This window comes from Montipora foliosa, chromosome 1 (assembly GCF_036669935.1).
Source record: "Montipora foliosa isolate CH-2021 chromosome 1, ASM3666993v2, whole genome shotgun sequence".
Taxonomy (NCBI): domain Eukaryota; kingdom Metazoa; phylum Cnidaria; class Anthozoa; order Scleractinia; family Acroporidae; genus Montipora; species Montipora foliosa.
The window spans coordinates 38,812,518-38,834,297 of NC_090869.1; the positions used below are offsets into that span (position 1 = coordinate 38,812,518).

The 21,780-nt window shown below is 39.7% G+C and overlaps 1 protein-coding gene across 1 annotated transcript in view; it reads right to left on the reverse strand.

Annotated features, from left to right (window-relative positions):
* Positions 1–693: 693 nt before the first annotated feature.
* Positions 694–21,780, reverse strand: part of LOC137997932 (something about silencing protein 10-like) — a 26,526-nt gene continuing 5,439 nt past the window's right edge. Inside the window, exons 5-21 of the mRNA XM_068844264.1 lie at positions 19,766–19,861; positions 19,475–19,523; positions 19,185–19,259; positions 17,319–17,434; positions 15,364–15,411; positions 15,109–15,159; positions 13,470–13,526; positions 12,833–12,901; positions 11,726–11,766; positions 9,322–9,418; positions 9,164–9,248; positions 8,766–8,806; positions 7,398–7,517; positions 5,515–5,663; positions 4,804–4,873; positions 4,095–4,202; positions 694–930 (exon numbers count right to left, since the gene is read on the reverse strand). Coding sequence (XP_068700365.1) covers positions 841–930; positions 4,095–4,202; positions 4,804–4,873; positions 5,515–5,663; positions 7,398–7,517; positions 8,766–8,806; positions 9,164–9,248; positions 9,322–9,418; positions 11,726–11,766; positions 12,833–12,901; positions 13,470–13,526; positions 15,109–15,159; positions 15,364–15,411; positions 17,319–17,434; positions 19,185–19,259; positions 19,475–19,523; positions 19,766–19,861 — 1,362 coding nt within the window. The 3' untranslated portion in view covers positions 694–840. The remainder of the gene's footprint in view (positions 931–4,094; positions 4,203–4,803; positions 4,874–5,514; positions 5,664–7,397; positions 7,518–8,765; positions 8,807–9,163; positions 9,249–9,321; positions 9,419–11,725; positions 11,767–12,832; positions 12,902–13,469; positions 13,527–15,108; positions 15,160–15,363; positions 15,412–17,318; positions 17,435–19,184; positions 19,260–19,474; positions 19,524–19,765; positions 19,862–21,780) is intronic.

A 21,780-nucleotide genomic window follows, 5' to 3' on the forward strand; every position in this document is an offset into this window, starting at 1 on the left:
TTAGATAATAGTGTTGATCTATCACTTTGCGGTCTTCCCCCAGCACAGTCACAAATAGATTTATTTTTAGATACACTTTGCGCGCGAAACAAACAAAGGGCCGCCAATTTTAACCAATCAGAAGAAGCCATGTCACGCGTGATTACTTCTGCCATGTTTTTTTTTTCAGGGACATGACAACTGATTTTTGCGGGAACGGGCATTCTAAAAATAGACTCATTTGTGACTGTGCTAGGGAGCCCACCCATGCCATAACAACATTTTTATCTAATTTACTCTTGCTTTGGATAGCTGACATTAAAAAAAACTGTTCCAAAGAGTGGCAGAGGTTGCAAAATCCACATCTTCTCAGTGGACTGAAAATAAAGCAGTTCAAAGTCGGCCAAGATCCTCTTCATTAATTCCTTGTTACAATTTTAGCCTTGTTATAGCTTGTTAACCGAGATTACGTCACAGACGGTGAAAAGACTGACACTTGTACTTATTACTAGGAAGGGATCACACAAGAGTTTTACACCAGTTACTGTCGGCTGCATGTTATATCCAAAAGGAGGTTTTCAGCGAGAACAGAGAAACAGTGAACTAGCAAACACCTGCACTTTCAGGAGACATACTATTCTGACTTTCTTCATCAAAAGTATTACATGTGATGTAAATCATTAGAACCCGATAAGTTATGAAGTCAAGATTCGGCGATTTCATACTGTAACATGTAGGCAACATGCAAGGCCGGATGGATTAACATGCTAAGAAAATAATCCACCTAAAGTGATTTAAAATTCCACGCGTAAAGATGTCACCGTCGCACTGCAAAACATATCCAAGATGTACACGATAATATCATCTGATTTTGATACTCCTGGTAAGATTCGATTTAATCCCCGTTGCCTCGCCGCCATACCGGTATTGCTCGTTCAAAACGGGTAGAACCTGTTGGAATAACCAGTCATACGAGTTAGTTAATGAAGCGGTGGTGCTGTGATCGTCTTTACTTTATTCTTCAAATATCAATGCACTAAAACAAACGGAAACCAAAGGGTGCGACTGCCTTAAAGTCTTCCTGTTTCCTATTTGATCAATGTGGCAACATTTACGCCTGACATGAGCTTTCTTTCTGTTTCGACTACATTAATAATGGTAATAGGACAGAGTGGAATACAATTCAGGGAGTAATCGGACGAGTAACTTCAAAATAGCCGCGCGTGAGGCCTATTTACGCAGGAAAGTTTGACTGGAGCCAATGACATCGCATATAGGTTAGTTGGGCTATTTTGAATATGAACAAAAGAATAATTTAAAGGCCGCCATTTTTGCATAGGGTCTATAAACTTGCAATAATAACGGGATCGGGATATGTTAAGGAATTAAATCTTTTACTGGAAATAGTGTATTGAAACACAGAACGTTTCGGCCATAAACCATGGCCTTCATCAGCTAATGCTGGAGGTCACGTGACCTGGACAGATCACGTGACAGTCGACTAGGAAAGCGCCTCAGGCCCGGTCCGATGTGTTGGACAAACTGAAACGGAGCCCCCCTTTGCGGTTGAGAGAAGGCTGCTCCACCCTTTCCCATATGGCCTCCTTTATGCCTCTTCTCGAACGAGTATCACCAGGTCCGTGTTGTTGAAAGATTGACGGGTTTCCTTACAGTGTAGTACACCGCAGAGGTCTGTGCCTGGTTGGATCCCTGGTGACGGTGCTGATCCAGGCGGGTACGCAGGGATTGTTTGGTTTCGCCAACATAGCTGGCCGCACATCCCTGAGACCCACACGGGATCCCGTAGACCAAATTTGACAACTTTCTCTAGGCATCTTGTCTTTGACCTTGACCAGTTTAGGTCTTAATATGCCAAACGGTTTAAAGGTAGTCGAGATGTTATGTGACTTTATGTGACGGCTTTATTTACGAGCATCCCGGCTAAAGCGCTTCAAGTAGATAAACACAAGCTACTCCACGATTCCACCTTGGAGAAGCGCATTAATCTAAGCGTTAAACAACTGGTCGATATTGTGGATCTATGTCTCAGCACCACGTACTTCTCTTATGGCACATTAAGATCTAAACTGGTCAAGGTCAAAGACAAGATGCCTAGAGAAAAGTTGTCAAATTTGGTCTACGGGATCCCGTGTGAATCTCAGGGATGTGCGGCCAGCTATGTTGGCGAAACCAAACAATCCCTGCGTACCCGCCTGGATCAGCACCGTCAACAGGGATCCAACGAGGCAGACTTCTGCGGTGTTCCTACACTGTAAGGAAACCCGTCACTCTTTCAACAACACGGACCTGGTGATACTCGATCGACAAGAGGACTGTGTCCGACGAGGCATAAAGGAGGCCATATGGGAAAGGGTGGAGCAGCCTTCTCTCAACCGCAAAGGGGGGCTCCGTTTCAGTTTGTCCAACACATGGGACCGGGTGCTGAGGCGCTTTCCTAGTCGCCTGTCACGTGATCTGTCCAGGTCACGCGACCTCCAGCATTAGCTGATGAATAGACTGCATAGCACGCGTTTCCAGCGGGCGAGGAGCGAACTCTTTGCGCGGAAACCCCACGGAAACGCTTGCTACGCAGGCTAGCTGATGAAAGCCATGGTTTTATGACCGAAACGTTCTATGTTTCAATGCACTATTTTCAGTAAAAGATTTAATTCCTTAACATTTTACAAAACTGGATGATTGAAATTATGTTTACTTAATAACGGGATAGCGAGGTACGTTCGCGTCCCGTTTTGTCACCGACGAGGCGTTTGAAGGTAGTTGTATGTTTTGGGGAGAATCGTTTTGTACCGCTTTCTAGTAATTGTTCCGTAATAAAGCATCACACTACGTGTATTTATGCAATATCACCGTTCTTGGATAAGTGGTGATGACCCTCGTGTTGACACTATTTAAGTCGCATTGCGGAGTCTCCTGATATCCAAGAACGGTGATATTGCATAAATACACGTAGTGTGATGCTTTATTACGGAACAATTACTAGAAAGCGGTACAAAACGATTCTCCCCAAAACATACAACTACCTTCAAACGCCTCGTCGGTGAGGAGGGTGCAAGCTCATTATTATTCCCCCACTGACACATTAAAACAAAGGCAAGTCAAGCTTGACTGGTTCAGGTCTCTTTGTTTTTACGTCCCAGTGGGGAAATAATAATGAGCTTGCCCTCCAGCATGGCGGATTTTGTACCATGTGATCGTTAGTTGCAAAAGGCCTATTGAACAACACGAAGTTATATCATTGATTAATCGTGACTATTACAAAATAAGAGATGACCATGATAAAATTTTTATAGCTTAATCTGCTCAACTTTCCTTATTTTTTAAATAGCTCTGCAAAAAGATGAATGGTTCAAGTACAACTAGCACGCGCTTGATGACGCGTACAATTACTGCAATTACTGCAATCAGGGCTGTGACAGCAGCCGCCGCTAACCGCAGCAACTGGCACCACGTGGTGCGGACAGGGGTGAAGAGAGCAGAGACCAGGAGGGAACAGCAGTGGCACGACAGAAGGGCACGATAGAGCGAGAGCAGCTTCTGCACCCTCACTACAAACACCCTACACTTGCAGCAACTGTGACAACTGCCATTCCAGAATTGGACTTTACAGTCACAGCCGACTGACACTTCCGGTGCAGTCCATTGTCTTTTGAGACAGACGGAGACGACGATAACCAATCAGATTCGAGAATTTTGTGATAGTTACGATTAATTAAGAAATACATGTATCGAGGAAATTAGGCTTAAATAGACCATTTTACAGTTGCAACTAAGTTACCTGGCCTAAGAAAGGTAGCGAGGCTGCCGGTGATCTTGCTTTGATACAAACCTTTGTGCTTTTCTAATGTTAATGTAGACTACTTAAAAATAAAAAAAAAACAAAAACAAATTACATGAGAAAAGTAGTGAGATCTGTATCAATACAACGACACCGGCAGCCTCGCAGCCATTCATAGGCTAGGTCACTGAGCAAACAACTGTATAAAATGGTCAATTGGCATTTTGCCAAACATCCGTGAAACATACTTGATTTACCCCAATTTCTGCCTGTTAGTTACGACCTCCATTAAAACGCAGCGAGAGCTGTTACAACATACCTGACTTTTACGCTTGATTTGGGCCTTGCGATACTTCTTTCGAAGTTTAACTCGAGGATTGCGATCCTCTTTTTTCTTCTTGACTGTGAGACCCTTATTTTGAGAGATCTGCGGCAAGTACAGTATATCAGTCAATCGATTTGAAAAATACTTTCAAGGGAGAGAGAGAGAAAAGTATCAAAGTTGAGCATTTTTCGTTTCTGATCGTAGTGACACCATTGAGCCAACTAGCCTGGTGATGGAGTAAGAAGACCTTGAACGAATCAGACCTTTTTAGATATATTAAAATTCAGCTTGAAAGAAAGGTTTAGAGGATAAAGACAAAGGAAAGTGGATGATATGCAAATATTTTTCACATTCATTCCAACGTGTTTCTATCGTTTTCTTCCTCACTGCCTCACTATCAAGCTGAATATTTGATATTTCGAAAATGTCCTATTCAAGGATTTTATCCTGAACTATAAATAGATCTTCTACTTCTGATTTCTTCGGTTTAAAAGTACAATTAAGAGCGAGCCAGTGCACGATACTATGAATAGGATTCAAATGAAAATATCTCATCCAAAAGGAACTGGAGGCCAAAAAGGAAGAAAAGGAAATAAGGAAAAAAGTACATACGAAGAAAAAAGGAAGAAGCAAAACGAAAGGAAAATACAGAGGAAAGAGCAAAGAAACTGGCAATTGATATAAATGCAAAGACAACTCAAACCTGGTATGTAATTCCTCTTTTCCCTTCCATGGTGTCTTTTTCATCCATGTCTGGCTGCTCTTCTGTGGATCTGTAACAAAAAACTGGAAGTATATTGAGATTCGTTCACAGTGCGAGCGAAGTCCGAAGAAGACCCGATCCAATACTCATAACGAATCGCTCAGTATTTTGTCTTTTTACGGAGCACGCAGTCAATCAGTTCCCCATCCGGAAGCTCCAATTTCTGGAACGGGTTGCTAGAAGCAAGGTTGGGGCTAAAAATCGAGTTAGATACTATGGTCATAAAAAGTGTTTGGTTACACGCAATCTAGGATACCGAGTAAGACAAAACAGCTCAGGAGAAAATTGGAACTATCCGGATTACTCAAATGGGAATGATACCGTGTCTTTTCGCAACTTGCACAGCAAACTCCTTTCGCCACTGCCATAAGATCTTTCTTTCTACTAGCAACGATTGTTTTCGCCACTAGCACTGTTTCTTTTCGCTGCTGGCAAGCACCGATTCCTTCGTATGATGCTAGCATCAGAGCATCAAAAGTGTATTCAGAACAAGCCTGACTAGTTATATAACAACTGCTAGCGCCATCAATAATTATAATCATGGGTGGCTATAGGCCCTCAAAGAACCCACTCGTACACAATAAGACAAGTTCAAGACCCGGCCGAGTCTTGAATTTAGACTTTTGGTTTAAAAGAGCAAAGTGAACTGACCTTGAGGCAGCCTTGTTGACTTCCTTTTTCTTTTTCTTGGCAAGTTTAACAGCTTCGTAGTATTCTAGTGGATCCATCTGAACTGGGTCGCCTTCTGCCTTTCTTTTTCCATTCTTCTCTCTCTTTTTCCCATGCACTCTTGCCTCCTTCTAAAATGAAGAATTCACATTCAAAATTATAGAAAAAAGGCCTTGGACCAGAGGGATCCGGTTTATCTCCTCCCTCCTTAAAAACAACTGAATCAAACACAACATTGTAACCATGACTGTTGGTGGGAAACCTTCACTCTTACCACAAAATAAGTTTAAACCGAAGGGCATAATGTTTCCAAACAAATTTGTTCGAAATTTGTTTTAAAGTGCTACCACGATGAAAAAATCAGCTCTAGTTTTTCTTCACAATTCGAAGTATTTGCGTTGATTGCTCAATAGGCGGAATTTTTTGTAGTAATTTCAAGAGGAAGACTATTTAATTTAACTTCACTTTTTTAATTGAACGGTCTGCCATTACTTGGTGCACTTTCGACTGATAAGCTTTCAGTGACCTGGATCGAGGAGAAAGTGACGTCATTTACTCACTAGCTTAAAAATGCAGTGTGTGTGAATGCAGTTTAATGAGTATGCAGCACGAGAGGTTTTGGCTTTCAGATTGTCAAATTCGTGTTCTACATACTAATCAAGCCGCATTCACACACCGTGTTTCTATCAGGAAAAGGGAATTTTAAAATCGCTTATTTTCACTTTCAAATTTCGTGGGCGCCGCCATCTTGAATAAATGTGACGAACAACGGTTGCCCCATTGTTATGACACAAAGAGCTTCTGTCTACAAACAATAGGGCATCCATAACACGTCAGAGTTATTCAAGATGGCGATTCTAAAACTTCTTTATTTCGGATTCAAACGCTTTTTTTGAAACAAAATTAAACTGATCACTATTTGCTATTATTTAAATTTATTTTTTCGTTGAAGTGGATGTTCCCTTTAAGTTCTACAAATTCAGTTGGAAAGATGAGCCAATCCGCTTTTTGGCGCTGTTACACTACGAACAGCTCTTCTTTCATTTGGTCTTCCGACTGTGAGGTTCGGCTACTTTCATGAGCATCATCTTGCTTCCACCTCGTGACATTTTACGGACTACTCAAAATCAATCGCTCCTTTGGAAAACGAAAATTTAAGGTTTCACTTTCACAAAATGAGGACACACGATTTTCTAAGTTATCTTAATTGGAATTTGATTTTCGAAATTTCTTGATGAAAAAATAAAAAAACCAACTAAAATTGGAAACATATTTCTTTCCAACTGTACTGAAAGAAATGTTAAATGTTAAACCCCAATGACTGAATGCTGACTCGGGGACACTCGGGAAAAAAATCCGAGTGCTCCTTTGCAGTCGAACCTACGACGACCTTCCGATTTCTAGTTCGGATTCTAGACCACTGAGCCACAGGAGACTCGAGGGGACCAGGCCATCAAACTAGGCTCATGTGACAATAGTTCTAGGCAGGCAAAAATAGGCCTTTTTCGATATATTAAAATTCAGCTTGAAAGAGAGGTTTAGAGGATAAAGACAAGGGGAAGTGTATGACATGCAAATACTTTTCACATTCATTCCAACGTGTTTCTATTGTTTTTGCCCTCACTGCCTCACTATCAAGCTGAATATTTGATATTTTCGAAAATGGTCTATTGTCCCGTCTTACTACTAGGATATCCAAATTGTTGGAAGGTCATAGGCTCGACTTCCGAAAGGATCACTCGAATTTTTTCCGAATATACCCGAGACAACATCAAAAAAACAAATCTCTATTTTTTTTCCTTTTTCTAGTTCCTGACGTCCATGAAAATCATTTGAATGGAAGACGCATGAACCGCAATACAGACCTTATCTCGCACTGCTTTTACGAGATTTTCAACTGTGAGATCTGATTCCTCGTCGATGTCACCTTCGTCATCGAGAAGAGATGATAATTTTCCAGGCTTTGCAAGTTTCTTAGATGTTCTCTAAGGAACAAAAATATATTGGATGAATCGCATGTAAAAATAAAATCTGTTTTCAAATGCCCAAGTAAAAGAAAAAACATGGCAAAGATGAGGTAGAATAAAGCTGAATGGTACCGCTTACAACAATAAAAGATGCAATTAACACTGAGAATTGATGCTGATGCCGTTGCAATGTCATTAGGGGCTAGGTATACGTTTACAAAAACGTCACCTCAAAATATAACTTCACACAAGTTTAAGTCTTTGGCGATTATTCCGTCTCACCTTCACGTCGTACAATGTGGGTGAATTATCCTAAAACTATATTTGTACGAGCGGTTTCAGAGTAAAAAATAGAAAATGAAAGGTTTGCATACTTTGTACGCTCCCGCTATCGTTAAAACTTCAAATATGGTGATTTCACGTTGTTGTGAGGGCAAGAACGGCAAAAAAACATATCAAAATGTGAAACGCACTTGCGGGGTATGCAGAACTATGCTTTGTTTTTTTTTTTTTTCTGATTAAACCTATTGTCACCGTTTTGTGGCGTTCTCCGGCGTAGACATCGTTGTCGTCCTTGCTTAAGCTCACTATTGTTCATCAACCACATCGTCATGCATGCAGCTTGTCAACTAACGGATGGCTCTACAGAATGATTCTGTACATTCATTCAATATATAATATTTTGTCAATCTCTTAGATTACGTTTGCGTTCGATTGACCGTATTCCGGAATAGGAATACATGGATTGAAGTTAGAAATCCTTCGTTTTTTTACGGAGATTCACATTAAAATTGTCAAACACCGGCTAAAATGCTATTTTAAACATGTCTTTATTATCCTTGTTGCTTCAAAAGGCCAGACATACCGTTTTAAATCATCACTCCACGACGTATTCTTATTCCGGAATAGGGTCAATCGAACGCACCCTAATTATTGTTACAATTTAAACCTGCCACCACCACTACCACTACCACTATTACCATCATCATCATCATTATTATTGCTGTTATTGTTGTTGTTGTTGTTGTCCACAAATAAAAAACTAGTATACTGCCAATCCATTTGGCTGAGACCTCCAGGCCCAGGCCACGTTCGGTTAAGCCAGTGGCAAGTTACAAAATATTATGACAGTTGATTCATGATGACACAGTGGTCACAAACCCACGGGATACAGACTAGATTCGGTCCTAAGGACCTTAGCATGTGTTCGTTCCAGTATGGCATGGGTTTCAGTTCACTAATATGAAAGCCAATGTAAGGTGATACCTTGGTTTTGACACTCTGTAACGGAGCCTCTTTCTGTAAGCCTATTCAAACACACAGAAAAATTAATAATTAGGGCAACGTGGGTAGGCTCCGGAATCAACACGGCAACACTGCAAGTCTACCAATAGACCTCTTTACTGTTGTGTGCTTAGTTATCTGGCCTTTAAATGAAAGTGAGGCTGGTGTTGACCTTGTTATGATACAGACCTCTCCCCTTTTGTTATGTTGATGATGCTGTTGTCATGCTAATTAGTAAAAATATATATAAGAAAAGCAATGAGGTTTCTATCAAAACAAGGTCAACTCCAGCCTCACTTTCATTCATAGGCCAGGTAACTAAGCACACAACTGTTAAATGGACTATTCACCCAAAAAGCACTCCTCAAAAACGTTCTAACCTTGCTCTGGGGTTTGATCTTGCAACAGCAGCAATTCTTCTTCTGATTTCAATTTTTCATCTAAAGGTTTGAGTTCTGTGATCAACTTCAGGAAGAGAAAAAAGTACAAACCTTAAGATAACATTACATTTGAATAGGAGGGTGACAGACCAGCTTACCTTTTGGTATTGAACAAGGCGCCCCATGACTGGGTGATCTTTTACAGACACGTTTTTGGCCTTCAGCAACAAATAATAACCGATGTTGATACAGTAACTAAACGGAAAAAAAATCAAGAGATTAGCATGCGTTCACGTGAAAGGACAAACGGTAAACTGCAGGCTCTTGCTCGTCATAAAAACATGAAAATTCTCTTATTCTAACTCGATTTTCTGTCTCTTTTGATATCTGTAAGTAACAGGAAAAGCTAAGACATGAGCTCAGATATCAAACAGATTTTGCCGTTTGCCGTAAGTGCGATGCTTAATCTCAGTAATATCAGGATGGATTGCGTGAAGCAACCGATGGAATGTAGCCTGTTTCAAGCTCTCAGATAGTGGAGGCGATGGAAGGCGAGGGAAAGAGAACGAGCTAAGAAAATCGACCCGGGACTCGTTCCCTTGCCTCCACTATCTAAGAGCCTGGATCAAGCTAATGGAATGCGGCCCATCGGTATTCGGTATTATCTATTTTATTGGACGGTTAGTGTGAGATGCTTGTGGGAAAAGTTATGTTGCGGTATCGTGCTCCTTGCAAGACCCATGGTTGGACACCAAACAGACACGTTGTGGTCATCAGACCCAATCTGATTGGCCATAAGGACAAGTGACAGAGATCGACACTTCTGGGAAACTGGGGTGCAGAGATGGCGCAGTGGTGAAAGCAATCGCCTCGCACCAATGTGGCCCGGGTTCGAGTCATATGTGGGTTGAGTTTGTCGGTTCCCCTCTCCTCAAAAAGCAACATTTTTGATTTGATTTGCGTTAATTGTTAATTTCAGCTTACAGTGTCCCCAATTAGTGTTCCAGCGTTAGAACGACTAGACACTTAAATAAAGTTCGTTTCCTTTTTTTCCTTTTTTTTTGGGTTATGGGCTTCTGAATTTGTAAGTTCTCGCGCCACTTTTTCAACCGATCAAGTAAAACCAAAACCAATCGTGGCTCGCGCGTGCACATTTTCCCGCGCTTTGTATCGTCTACGTGTAATTACTTCGAGGTTTACTGCATTGTCTCCGTCCTTTTAGATTGGTCAAAGTAATTACTTTGGTGTGGGTTTTACGACACTCAATTGAAACTCGCTCCACTCTAAATACAATCTAATCATTTCACAATGTGCACTCCAATTTCCCTGTTTAATTATCTGCCATTATTACATTGAAAGAGAGAGGAAGGTGAATGCGTTTTATACACGCTGTAGCCTAAAAATGCAACGTGTGTCTGAGTGAAAGCGGTTCAAAAAGGCGTGCGTGGAATTGATGCGTGTGCCAAGCTTCAAAAAAGTGGCGTTGACGGTACCGCGAGTTGCGCAAACAACTTTGCAGACGCCTCTTAACCTCGCACCGGTGGCTCGGTTGAGCACTGGGATGCCGGCAACGCGAGCGTCCGTTTGCACACCCTGTTGCATGTTGTTGGGAGTTGTTGCACGAAGTTTGCAACTGGTCACACTTTTGAGCCAACAACTCCCAACATTTCTTTTGTTTCATGATCACCGTGGCGTAGCGCAACAATGTTGGGGCCACGCGCGCGCATTGCATCATATGGTCTCCAAGGAGATAGCAAGGCATTAACATTTTGAAAAAAAAAAAAAAAGCAGCCGAATTTTGTACGTTTACAAAGTCTTATGGGCCGTATCCTTCCCATAATACACTGCAGGTCCTTACATTGTTGGGATTTCTTCCTTTTGCACACAACTGCCAACACCATCCAACATCTGCAGAACCAACAACTACCACAACTACCAACAATGTTAGGAGTTCCTGCCTCCTTTTGCACGGGGTTGAAGATGTCGTTTGGAGATGTTTCTGTTGACGTTGCCGTTATCATTGCTTAAACTCCCTACAGTCTCGAAATTCACTGTCTCAGGAATCAACTGCTTTAATTTCCGACAGCGAGATCATTGTTTGGCAGCCCCTTTAAGGGTGGAGGCCGCGGTGGAACCGTGCCTACTCTTGTCTGTATTTTGAAGACGGACGGAGGATTTGCTTTCTACCAGCATGAATCATTAAGAGGAATGGAGAGCCAGGGGTGTTCGTCGGCTAAGGCCGCCTAGTATGATGATCAAACACCACCGTTTTCAACGAGTGAGTATCAACATAACTTTCTTCCCGATCCATCTCTCTCTAAAGCCTTAACGCCTATTTCCAAAAGGGAGTTGTGATGAATTGTTTAATAAACTGAATGCAATTGACGTGAACAGTTTTCTGCTTTAAAGCAATCATCCAGTTAAGCAGTTAAAGCTCAAAAAAAGCAAGTACCATTTGAATTATAAAAGAGCAGTTATCGGTTAATCATAGCTGTAGTTCAAGCACAACAAGAACACTGCCGATTTCCTTCACGACAAGAAACAAAATGTCAAGGCTCTTACTTGAGATAGAGCTGATGCTTCAATTCAATATAGCTGGCTCCCTGCAGGCAAAAAAGAAAATCAAAGAAATTTAACAATGTTTGCTTCAGACAACTAAGTTAATTTACGAATTATAACGCGTCTGTCTATAGAAAGAGCGCTTCTTTCCTCACGCACAGCATAACACTGGGGGAATTGGGGGGGGGGGGGGGGAAGGATGTTGCATGTACAGTTCAGTGAAGCATGACAATGCCAAGAGTGCCAAGAGTGATTTGTGCGCATTGTTTTTACAGGACAAAATCCCCGAAACGCGTACGGTCGATTTTTAATTAGTTTAGACAATGTTTAACAAAACCGCGTCCCAAGCCATTTTCAATTTTGCCAACAATTATCTCTAAAAATTGTCTGCTGCTGATGGTAACAAGAAGGCGTGCATTCCAGACTAGACAAAAATTTATCTACTTAAAATATACTACTTTTACACAGATTTGGAGGTCCACTTATTGTCTTCAGCCGCGGCTTAAGTTAAACTTTGTTTAAATAACTGGCCCATAGTGTTATATGATGACTTTATTACAACAACCAACTTAAGTTTCAAGCTTACACATACTTTGTTAAGCACGAGGACTCTATTGATCAGAGAGAAAACAAATCAACATAAAGCAAGTCAAATGATCAAAAATAATGTTGGTTTTGCTTGAGGGGAAGCCTAGCAGAGTAGAGAACCAACCAAGGTAAGGGATACATGGCATCCACTCCTGTGACCGGTTGCTCGAAGCCTGATTAGCGCTAATCGTTGGTTAAAAGGTATCAAAACCGATAGCTTTCCATGGTATTTAAAGCTGGTTAGCGCTAACCATGCTTTGAGCAACCCGGGCCCGGAGTAGATCCCGGGCCACAATGGTGAGCAAGTACACGATCGCGAGGATCACCATTGGATAACAACCCTGGAAAGGTGAATGTCAGCAGTGCCTGTGTAACAAAAAAGTCTTAATTCCGAGTGGTAAAAGCTAAACGGACCAAAGCGATTAATCCTCAGGGTGTGTCAGTTGTTCTTTAACTTAAGGTGGCAAGCCGATACAACCATAGTACAAGTAATCATAGCAAATAATTATTCTACTATACTACCTCTTCGGAGATCTGCCCCGCTCTTGCCATTTTCACCAAAGGATGAAGCCTTTCAGTCACTTCTTTTAGCTGTTTCAAAAACATTTTCCAGTTTAATTTGTATATATCAAAATTATATCTCTTTAGAAAAGGACCACTGCGGAGTATTTTCGAGTTTCTTTAAAAATAATGACCGGTATAGCTTTTTCTTTCTTTGCATATAATTATGGGAGGATCATTCCTTCATTTCAGCATGCATTTTTTTTTTCATGAGTTGTTTTTTTTAATTCACTGTAGTTTTAAACAGCAAGGTAATCACTCTCACAAGATTTCAATCCAAGAGACAAATAAACAAAAACAACAACAAAAATGCCACGACAACTTGAGAGAGGAATCTCTACTTTGTCACAAAATCCAGTTGGAACTGCTGATAATAAATGTAGCTTCTTACAGCGTGTCTTATGCATGCAGCGTTTCAACCTTTCTTACGCGTAACTGTGTAAAAAACCAGAACACAAAACTGAACTTTTGAGGTGATGTCTATGACTCACGGTCATCTCACTTGACTTACATGATTCTGTAAGCTCTACAGGAACACTTAATTTGGTACCACTTGCATACTAACATTACTTTGTGATTTAAAGTGGCCATTCAATACCTTTAGCTTGAATTCATCCAAGAGTTGAAAAAGCTCGGGAGATTCTTTGATCAGTATCTGTTGAACGACATTTTTTTAAGCTTTGAATAATGAAGAACGTCTTGTAACGCAGAAATCAGATTGGAGGAAGTGCATTAAGATGATGTCTCCACATTAATTTTTATATTAACCTTGGATTTAAATTAGCCAGAGGTGAGTACTGCTGTGCATGTAAGTCTGAGTGGTTACCAACACAAAGTTAATAACGGTACTAAACTGTAAGTTATAAAAATGTCAGGTAAGTGCTGCACTGTACCATAAAGGCCAGACCAACAGATCAGACATCACAGATGTACCTGTAATGAATTTATCTGTACGTTCCCACGTGTTTTGGAAACAGTGTTAAGACTTGAAAAGCTTTCCATCTATAATAATTATCTGTACATTTGTCAAAGAAGAGACAGCACCTCCTCTTTCTCAATTACAGTACTACATTCATTTGTATGCTGTAATAATTTTTATTTTGGGGATCCTTAAGACCCTGAATGGCTGTTTGCATGAATGATTTGAAGCAAAAAAACCTCCTGCCCACACTTATCTCTAAAAGGAGATAGTATTTGAGTGCAAATACAATCTGAAAGTCTTGTTCAAACCGCTCTAAAAGGGTTCAACATCAAGCTGTACAATTATGTACAATGTAGCAAATGAGTGGGCGTTAACATTGTTAACACTCCAACCCTTAAAGTGCCCCTGTGATCAAAAAAACCACTTCCTTTTTTCCTTCAGATTTTGAAAGTGCGTTTGCTTAACACCTGACTGGCAAAATTTTGAGCTTTGATTTTTATCCAAAGGCCGTTTACTTTGAGTGTAAGTTTTGGATTTCACGGTCCGCCATTACTCACGTTCAAAACTGACCGACTGGACCTCAGACGGTTTGATCCAGGGAAAAGTCAAAATCAAAATCTCAGCATGTGAACGGAGCTTATTATATGTGCAAAGCGTGAGTTTAAAAGTCTGAAAGCCCAAAACCCCCGTGCTGCATATTAATTCTGTGGCGTACACACGTATTGCATTCTTAAACTAGTGAGCCTTTGACGTCATTTTCTCCTCGATCCAGCTCTCTCAAGAACATAAGCTTCAGTGGGCAAAAACAAACTTAAAGCTTTTAATTCATTCGGACTCAACATGGCCGCCGTGTGATTAAGGCCCATACAGACAAAGTCACAATAGCCCAATTTCGATAATTATCATCAAAATTCAGTCATACATGTAAACAAAAGGTTTCATCTGGAGGCTCTGGGGAATAAATGTAAGGATTTCCATGAGTTTATTCCCCGAAGCCTTGAGATGATGACTTTTGTTAAGGACTGAATTTAAATAAAATTAAATTGAAATTGGTCTATTAACATTACAAAGTGTCCCCCAAATGCTGGGCATCAAGTATACTCTACGCTAAAAATAATGCTAACCTTTACCCTTGCCTTATTGTTGGAAATACATGTAGACTGGGTAGCAAAGGCTTAGACAAAGGGAAACTTCGTGTTGAATGTCAAAATTGGGCCTGCATGCAATTATGTAGTACCAGGTATATTTATTTACTATTTTCTGAACATACATGTACAATGCAAGTGAAATTTCTTCACATTCTGTAATACAGTACCTGAATCTTTTCTTCACTGGACAACTTTGAAAGGTCCTGAACAATTGTCTCCTGGAACACAACCACACAATATCTTGTAAAAATAATGCTGACCTGGACACTAGAAGCTCTTAAGCAGTCCCTGGTTTTGTTTCAAGGCTTACCAACTTTAATGCAAAGTGCACTTAATATGGCGCACTCCACAAAAATCTTTTAAAGGATTTCAAACTTGTAATTAATTTCGAAAAAACTACTGTACTACCACTTCTGCTGTACCTTATTAAAGTCACCTTCACCTTCTTCCTTTTTAGACATCTGTGGAAGCTTGAGGTAATGAAAACAGCAATCATAATTATTAACAACCACCAAATTTAAAAGAAAGATTTTTGGGCACTGTATCTACTCTACTGTATGTTGCTGTCCCTCTCAAAAAGACATGCCTTATTTAGAAACCATCATATTGTAACAGTACAAGTGTAGTGTTCATAATAATTATTTTTACTGGTTGCGGTTGGTTGGTTAGTTTCTTAAGAAACCAGAAGTTCAGAGGTTTTTCATTTGCCCCGTTGCAGCACCAATATAAGAAAATTCTCTATTTGTTTCCAAGGTCCTAAATTCTTCAACATCTTAATTTTGAATTTCAAAATCCAAAGAGTACATTGCCACCTTTTCCCGTAAACTGAAAGCACTCCTCTTAAAACTATACTATTTCATTGTTTCCCCCATTTGCTTCTTTTAGCCTAATCTATATTTAATACAATTACCTAGTATACAGTATTTCTAATGTTTCCTACACTGTCTAGTAGCTCTGCCTATAATCTGACATGTAAACTTCTGTAAATACAGTACTTTGTATGTTAATTAAATAATTGAGGGAGACTATCTCTCATAAGCCAAGTGGTTTCCTTTGGGCTTCCTTGCCATTAGCTTTTTAAATAAATACTACACTCTGTACTGAGGCAAAACAATAACCTTGAACTTGAACTTGAACTTGTGTAACTGGTTGACGCAAATCTGGAATTAAGCTGTCTTTAAGCTGGCAATTTTTTTTAAACTTGCCCAGCATTCAATTTCAGTTGAAGGCCCTTAATTTCACTGCACTTCAAACCTTAAGGACCCACTGACGTATTTTTTGGGGTGCGTTGCTAAGGATGTAATGGTTATGTAATTTGAGACAATTTGGCATTTTTGGTCAGTTTCAAACTTTTGTAAGCCAATGACCCTAAATATGACGTCATCATACCACACCCATGGTCAAATGACCAATAAAAGAAAACTCTAAATTTGTCTCCGTGCTACGCAATTTGGTTATTTAATCGATGGTCTGATAATTTGTATTCATTTTTGCATCTAGCCAAGCATGGTTTTCTTTTTATGTTGAAAAATGTTCTTTTTAAGACATAAACGATACTGAAATACCCATAACTTTTTCAAAAAAGATGATTTTAAAAAATCAATGCTTAGCTATATTCTGTATTTGGGGGTGGAACGTGCCATGTAAAAAAAAAAGTACATGTAATTCAATTTAAAACCGCCGGAAATTTAGCTTTTTTCTCAAACCAGAAGTCAGTTCGTTTACGCATGCGCAGTTGATCTGAGAACGAGTGCGAGGAAGGGCGAGGAAAAACCTTTGATGGAAACAACAGTTTGTGCGGTGACTTTTGCTTGTGAGTGGGTTTTCTTGTCAGCTCATGATATGATGACGTCAGTTACCGGAAGCAACATTTCACTTCCTTAGCAACATGCAAAAAATCCGTCTGTGGGCCCTTAAAGCAAGATGTTTTACTAGCAGTTATTACACTGTATACGGTAATACCAGTAGGTTCTAGCAAAAATGCCAAAATGCAGTGTACATGTTCACACAGTTACGGAATATGGTGTTGTACATGTAGGGGAAAAACAAGACAAAAAATAAAACAAAACAAAAAAAAAAAAAAAGAAAAGAAACAAAGAAACTTCAAGTTCAAAGTCTGCTTTGATTCCAAAAATTTATTATCATTATAACGAGATGTAGTTTCACATGTTCTTACAGCCCATAAAACAAATGATTTGATTGCTCTGAGAAAAGCAACAGATACATTGTACATTTGTCTACTAAATACTGTAACTTTAACATTAAAAACATTAATTTTATTTATCAATGATGACGTTGGGATACTCTGAAAAAAATCCATGTGCTATGGAAAAGGAGTTAAGCAATTACTAATTTGGATATTACTGTTGATAAGCACCTCGAAGACATCAGCATCAAAATCTTGTTCCTCAAGGGAGGCAGCCATTTGTTTTTGCAATGCCAAAGCCTCTTCTTCTTCCTCCTCTGCCAGCTCATCCATCTCTTCATCAGAGCCTGAAGGTACCCACAGGAATGCCAATGAATACCAATGAACAAAAGAAAAAGCCATCATTAACTACATGTATCTTCTGTGTATTTTCAGTTACAGTAAGTACTGATCATGTTCTGTAAATTCCTGACCGTTGTCCCACAGGTAGCCCAAGTTCGGTATAGGATTTATAGACTTTGTATGGGAAAATTAATTTTGAGCTTATAAATGCTAAAGTAAGCTGTAAATGTAGAAATAAACTTCACTTACCTCTACGTACAGTTGTCCTCGTCTTTTCTGTGCAATCGGAGCGCAAACTGAGTCTATTTTAGGCCAGTTTGTGGCTTACGATTTTTTTCCATGTCGTTAGTTGTCATTTCCCCTCATAAAGAAAAGAAAGGCTGGTAACTCACAGCAATCTCGTCCCACAAATTGCTCTCTCATCACAAAGCAACGGACCAAATCGTCATAAAAACACCACAGCCTTAAGGCCAGATAAATTCCCTATCACATCAACTCCACTCCGGGATTGCACCACGATTTTGACGGATAAATTCCAAAATAATGTTTGGCCTTTTATAATCTTTTTATGTGCTCGCCTTGTTGTGTGGCTACAGGCGCTACAGCTTGATGGCAATCAGAATTACATTCTGCACTCTCATTGGACAATTTGAAACACTTGGCCAATGAGAGTGAAGAAAGTAATATGATCACCATCAAGCTGTGATGCACGTAGCCACACTACAACGCTAGTGCAAGGGAAGATTGTAAAAAGCCGAACATTATTTGGAATTTATCTGGGAGGCAGGGTGGTTTAGTGGTCATCAACCGTGCCTCCCAGCTCTGCGACCTGGGTTCAACTCTGGCTCGGATCGTATGTGGGCTGAGTTTCAGTCGATGTCAATCTGACTCCAAGGGTTTTTCTCCAGGTACTCTGGTTTTCCTCCCTAATCAAAATCAACTCCCGGCCTATTCCATCAGGCTGTGGTGCTGTTCTCCGAGGTCATACAGGGGTCGTGTTCAGGGGCCAAGCGCCTAGCCGGCAGCACAGCTCCTTTGGTCCGACCTCGTTGAGCTGCGCCCTTAGTAATTCAGTCTCCGACTGTGAGAAAGGGCGATTAGCAGGTCAGATATTATTAAAAATAGTGGTGCAATAGCAGAAAGGAGTTGATGTGATAGGAAATTTATCTGGCCTTAAGGTTGTGGTATTTTTATGGAGATTTGGCCCATTGCTATGTGATGCAAGAGCAATTATTTGTGGGACAATATCGTCGCGAGTCACCAGCCTTTCTTTTCTTTGTGAGGGGAAATGACAACTAACGACATTGTAAAAATTCATAAGCCACAAACCGGCCTATTAAAAACGGACTCAGTTTGCGCTCCGATTTGCACAGAAAAAGAAAAGACAACTGTAAGTAGAGGCAAGTGAAGTTTATTTGTTTATCATTTATAAGCCCAAAGTTAATTTTCCCATACAAAGACTATAAATCATATACCGAGCTTGGGCTGCCTGTGATTGGCCCACAGAGAATTCAAGATCAACAAAACAGTACACTCACTGGGACCATCAAACAGCATAAAGACATTGGCATTCTTTAACATAGTTCTTATTATAATAATTATAATAATCACAGTTGTTACGTGTAACCAAGGCTCTGAATCATAAGATTTCTTTATCATTACATATAACTTCAATAATTAAATTTTATTAAAACATGTGCACATGACTGTATGTAAATGTAGAACTTCAGTGTACTGTACATTGTGAATAATCACCTGCGTATTCTTCATCAATGTCACCATCATAGAAGGCAGATTTTCGTCTCCCCCACGATTTCACACTTGGAATGTCTAAACAATAAACCACATACGGTAAAGCATGCATAACTATTAATCATAACTTTTGTGCAGGGTTAATTTTCATGTAATGTTATTAGTTATACATGTACATGTACATCAAAAACATGTACAGTGTAATAAAGAAGTTGTAATGTTAATAATTATTGTGGTTCATTATAATTTGTTGACAACGTGGGCTTCATAATTCAGTCAGAGAATCCACCAACCTCCACCATCCTTCCCATTTTCACGCACTTCCTCCTCTTCATCCTCCTCCTGAAAGAGTTGGATATTCAAATCTCTTCAATCAATAGTTATTAACCTAAATTTGTCTTTGATAACCCTCCTAGTTTTGACTACATTTTCAAACAAAGGATTTATCATTGAACAAGAATGAACAATTCACAAGTATCACAACAACAAGAGATACAATAAGCTCAAAACGGTAAAGGAGCCAAAAGAATTACAAGAACAACATTTTTTCCATTATAATAAGAGTGACAAAATAATATTTTGACCTCTTCAAACTCTTCGTTTTCATGATCGCTGCCACCTCCATCATCCTCATCATTATCAGATGAATCATCGACATCCAGTGCCAATACCTCTTCATCCTACATGTATGAATTTTCATATTAAACAGAATTACAAAAAAATTTAGAAAAAATTAGTCACCCTTCAGTGGCTTCACTAAGTACAAACATATCAACAACCGACAAAAAGCATGTCTACTTCACACAGAGTAGTTGGCTAATTTACAATGTATTTGAACCCTAAACTAAAAAACAGCTTCTCACACAACTCTGGGAGCCATTGTCAAGCTAACCGCTGCCAACTGACTGTTTCATTTCACAACCAAACAATGTACAATGTAGCATGGTATACAATACAAACTTTAACACAAACTAAACTCAACAAAGAATATCCAACTCATACTGTGAAGATCTCTAATCAATCAAGAGTTGGCTGGGAACTGGGGTTCTGAAATTTAGCCAACAATGATGAATGTCAAAAATTAAGCAACAGACAAAAAAATACTGAATACATGACTTAAGGTTCCTCGAGCCAGACCCCAAAGGTGTGTGAGAAAACATTTTCCATTTCCTTCATGCCTCAGCCAGTGGAAAATAAAATGAATCTTTCAAACCTAAGATTAAAGGGTGTACAGTACATGCACATGTAAGACTCATTTTGACAATGATAACATGAAGTTGTCCAAACATGATTATCAATATCCATTCTTTTGAAATGTAAAATGCACCATTTGGGAGAATTCTTTTAAAAATGACATGCCCCTGGACACTCTAGAGAAAGGTTGATACAGTAGGTCACTCAACTCAAATCAGCCGACAACTTCAAGCCTCTGCTCTAAGGAAAATTTCGGGGAGCCCTTCAGCTGCGGTGCCCAGCCCTCCAAGTTGGTCGCCCAAATTAATTAATTTTAATTAATTATTTATTCAATTAATTATCTGAGATCAACAACACAGCAAGATCTTCATTCAGCTCTCTCTCAACTAAACATTGCTGCTACGGCTCTGGTGATCGTCGAACTTGCTAGTCCAAGAAAAACCTGCAACCCGTCAAATTTTTCACACCATACTTGGGAAAGACAAGAAAAGTGTCAATGCATGCCACCGATGTTTTTCAGGTTTAAAGTGAAAAAGTAGAGATCGCGGCAGGTTTATGTAAAAGCGTTTGGGTGTAATACATGCAGGTAAACCTTTTTACTGGTTAGTTAGGTTGAAAATAAATTTTCAAAACGTGAATCAATGCCACTTGATTCCTGTGGAGCTTTTGTGAAAACTGCTGTTAGTAAAACAATGAAACCACCGCGGCCCAAAAGCTATCAATTTTTTTTTTGAGCAAGTCATCTTGATCTGGATGAAAATCATCTCTACAGGACAGAACTAAGGTATTTTTTACTTATATTATCAGTAAAATGTTTAGTGGAATGAGCTTTTTGTGGATTCGGTCGAAGCGCCAGTCACAGCGTTATTTGTTTAGGGCACGCAATGATTTGTCACTGAACCAAAGACAAGGCGGGATTGTTCTGTTTCTAAAGCAACAACAAATAACATGATCTCTTTCCCTTTTTTTGTTTCGTTATTTCATATACATGTACAGGGCAAAAACAACCATAATCTAAATATATCTTAGCCAAGCACGCGCAGCCGCAAAAAAGAGTAAAAATATTAAATTTGCATAAAGCTGCGATTCCTGGGGTTCATACAAAAGTAAATTGCACCACTTTGCCGGCCGCGCTTTACCGTTGTCAGAGCAGAAGGAACAACTCTTTTTTAAAACGATAATCAAGAAATGCCAACTCCACATTCCAATTTTAATGCTATTTTTTGAGAAAGAATCGAAATTTGTGCGGCCACCGGCCGTCACATGCAAAGTCACGGATTATGTTACACATGAAATTATGTGGTACGGCCTTTGAACCGATTGTTTCGTATGAAGAAAAAACATTTTCTTAGAAGTTTCGTAAACTGTAACCACCAGCATATTAATTTTTTTAGCCACCTTAATT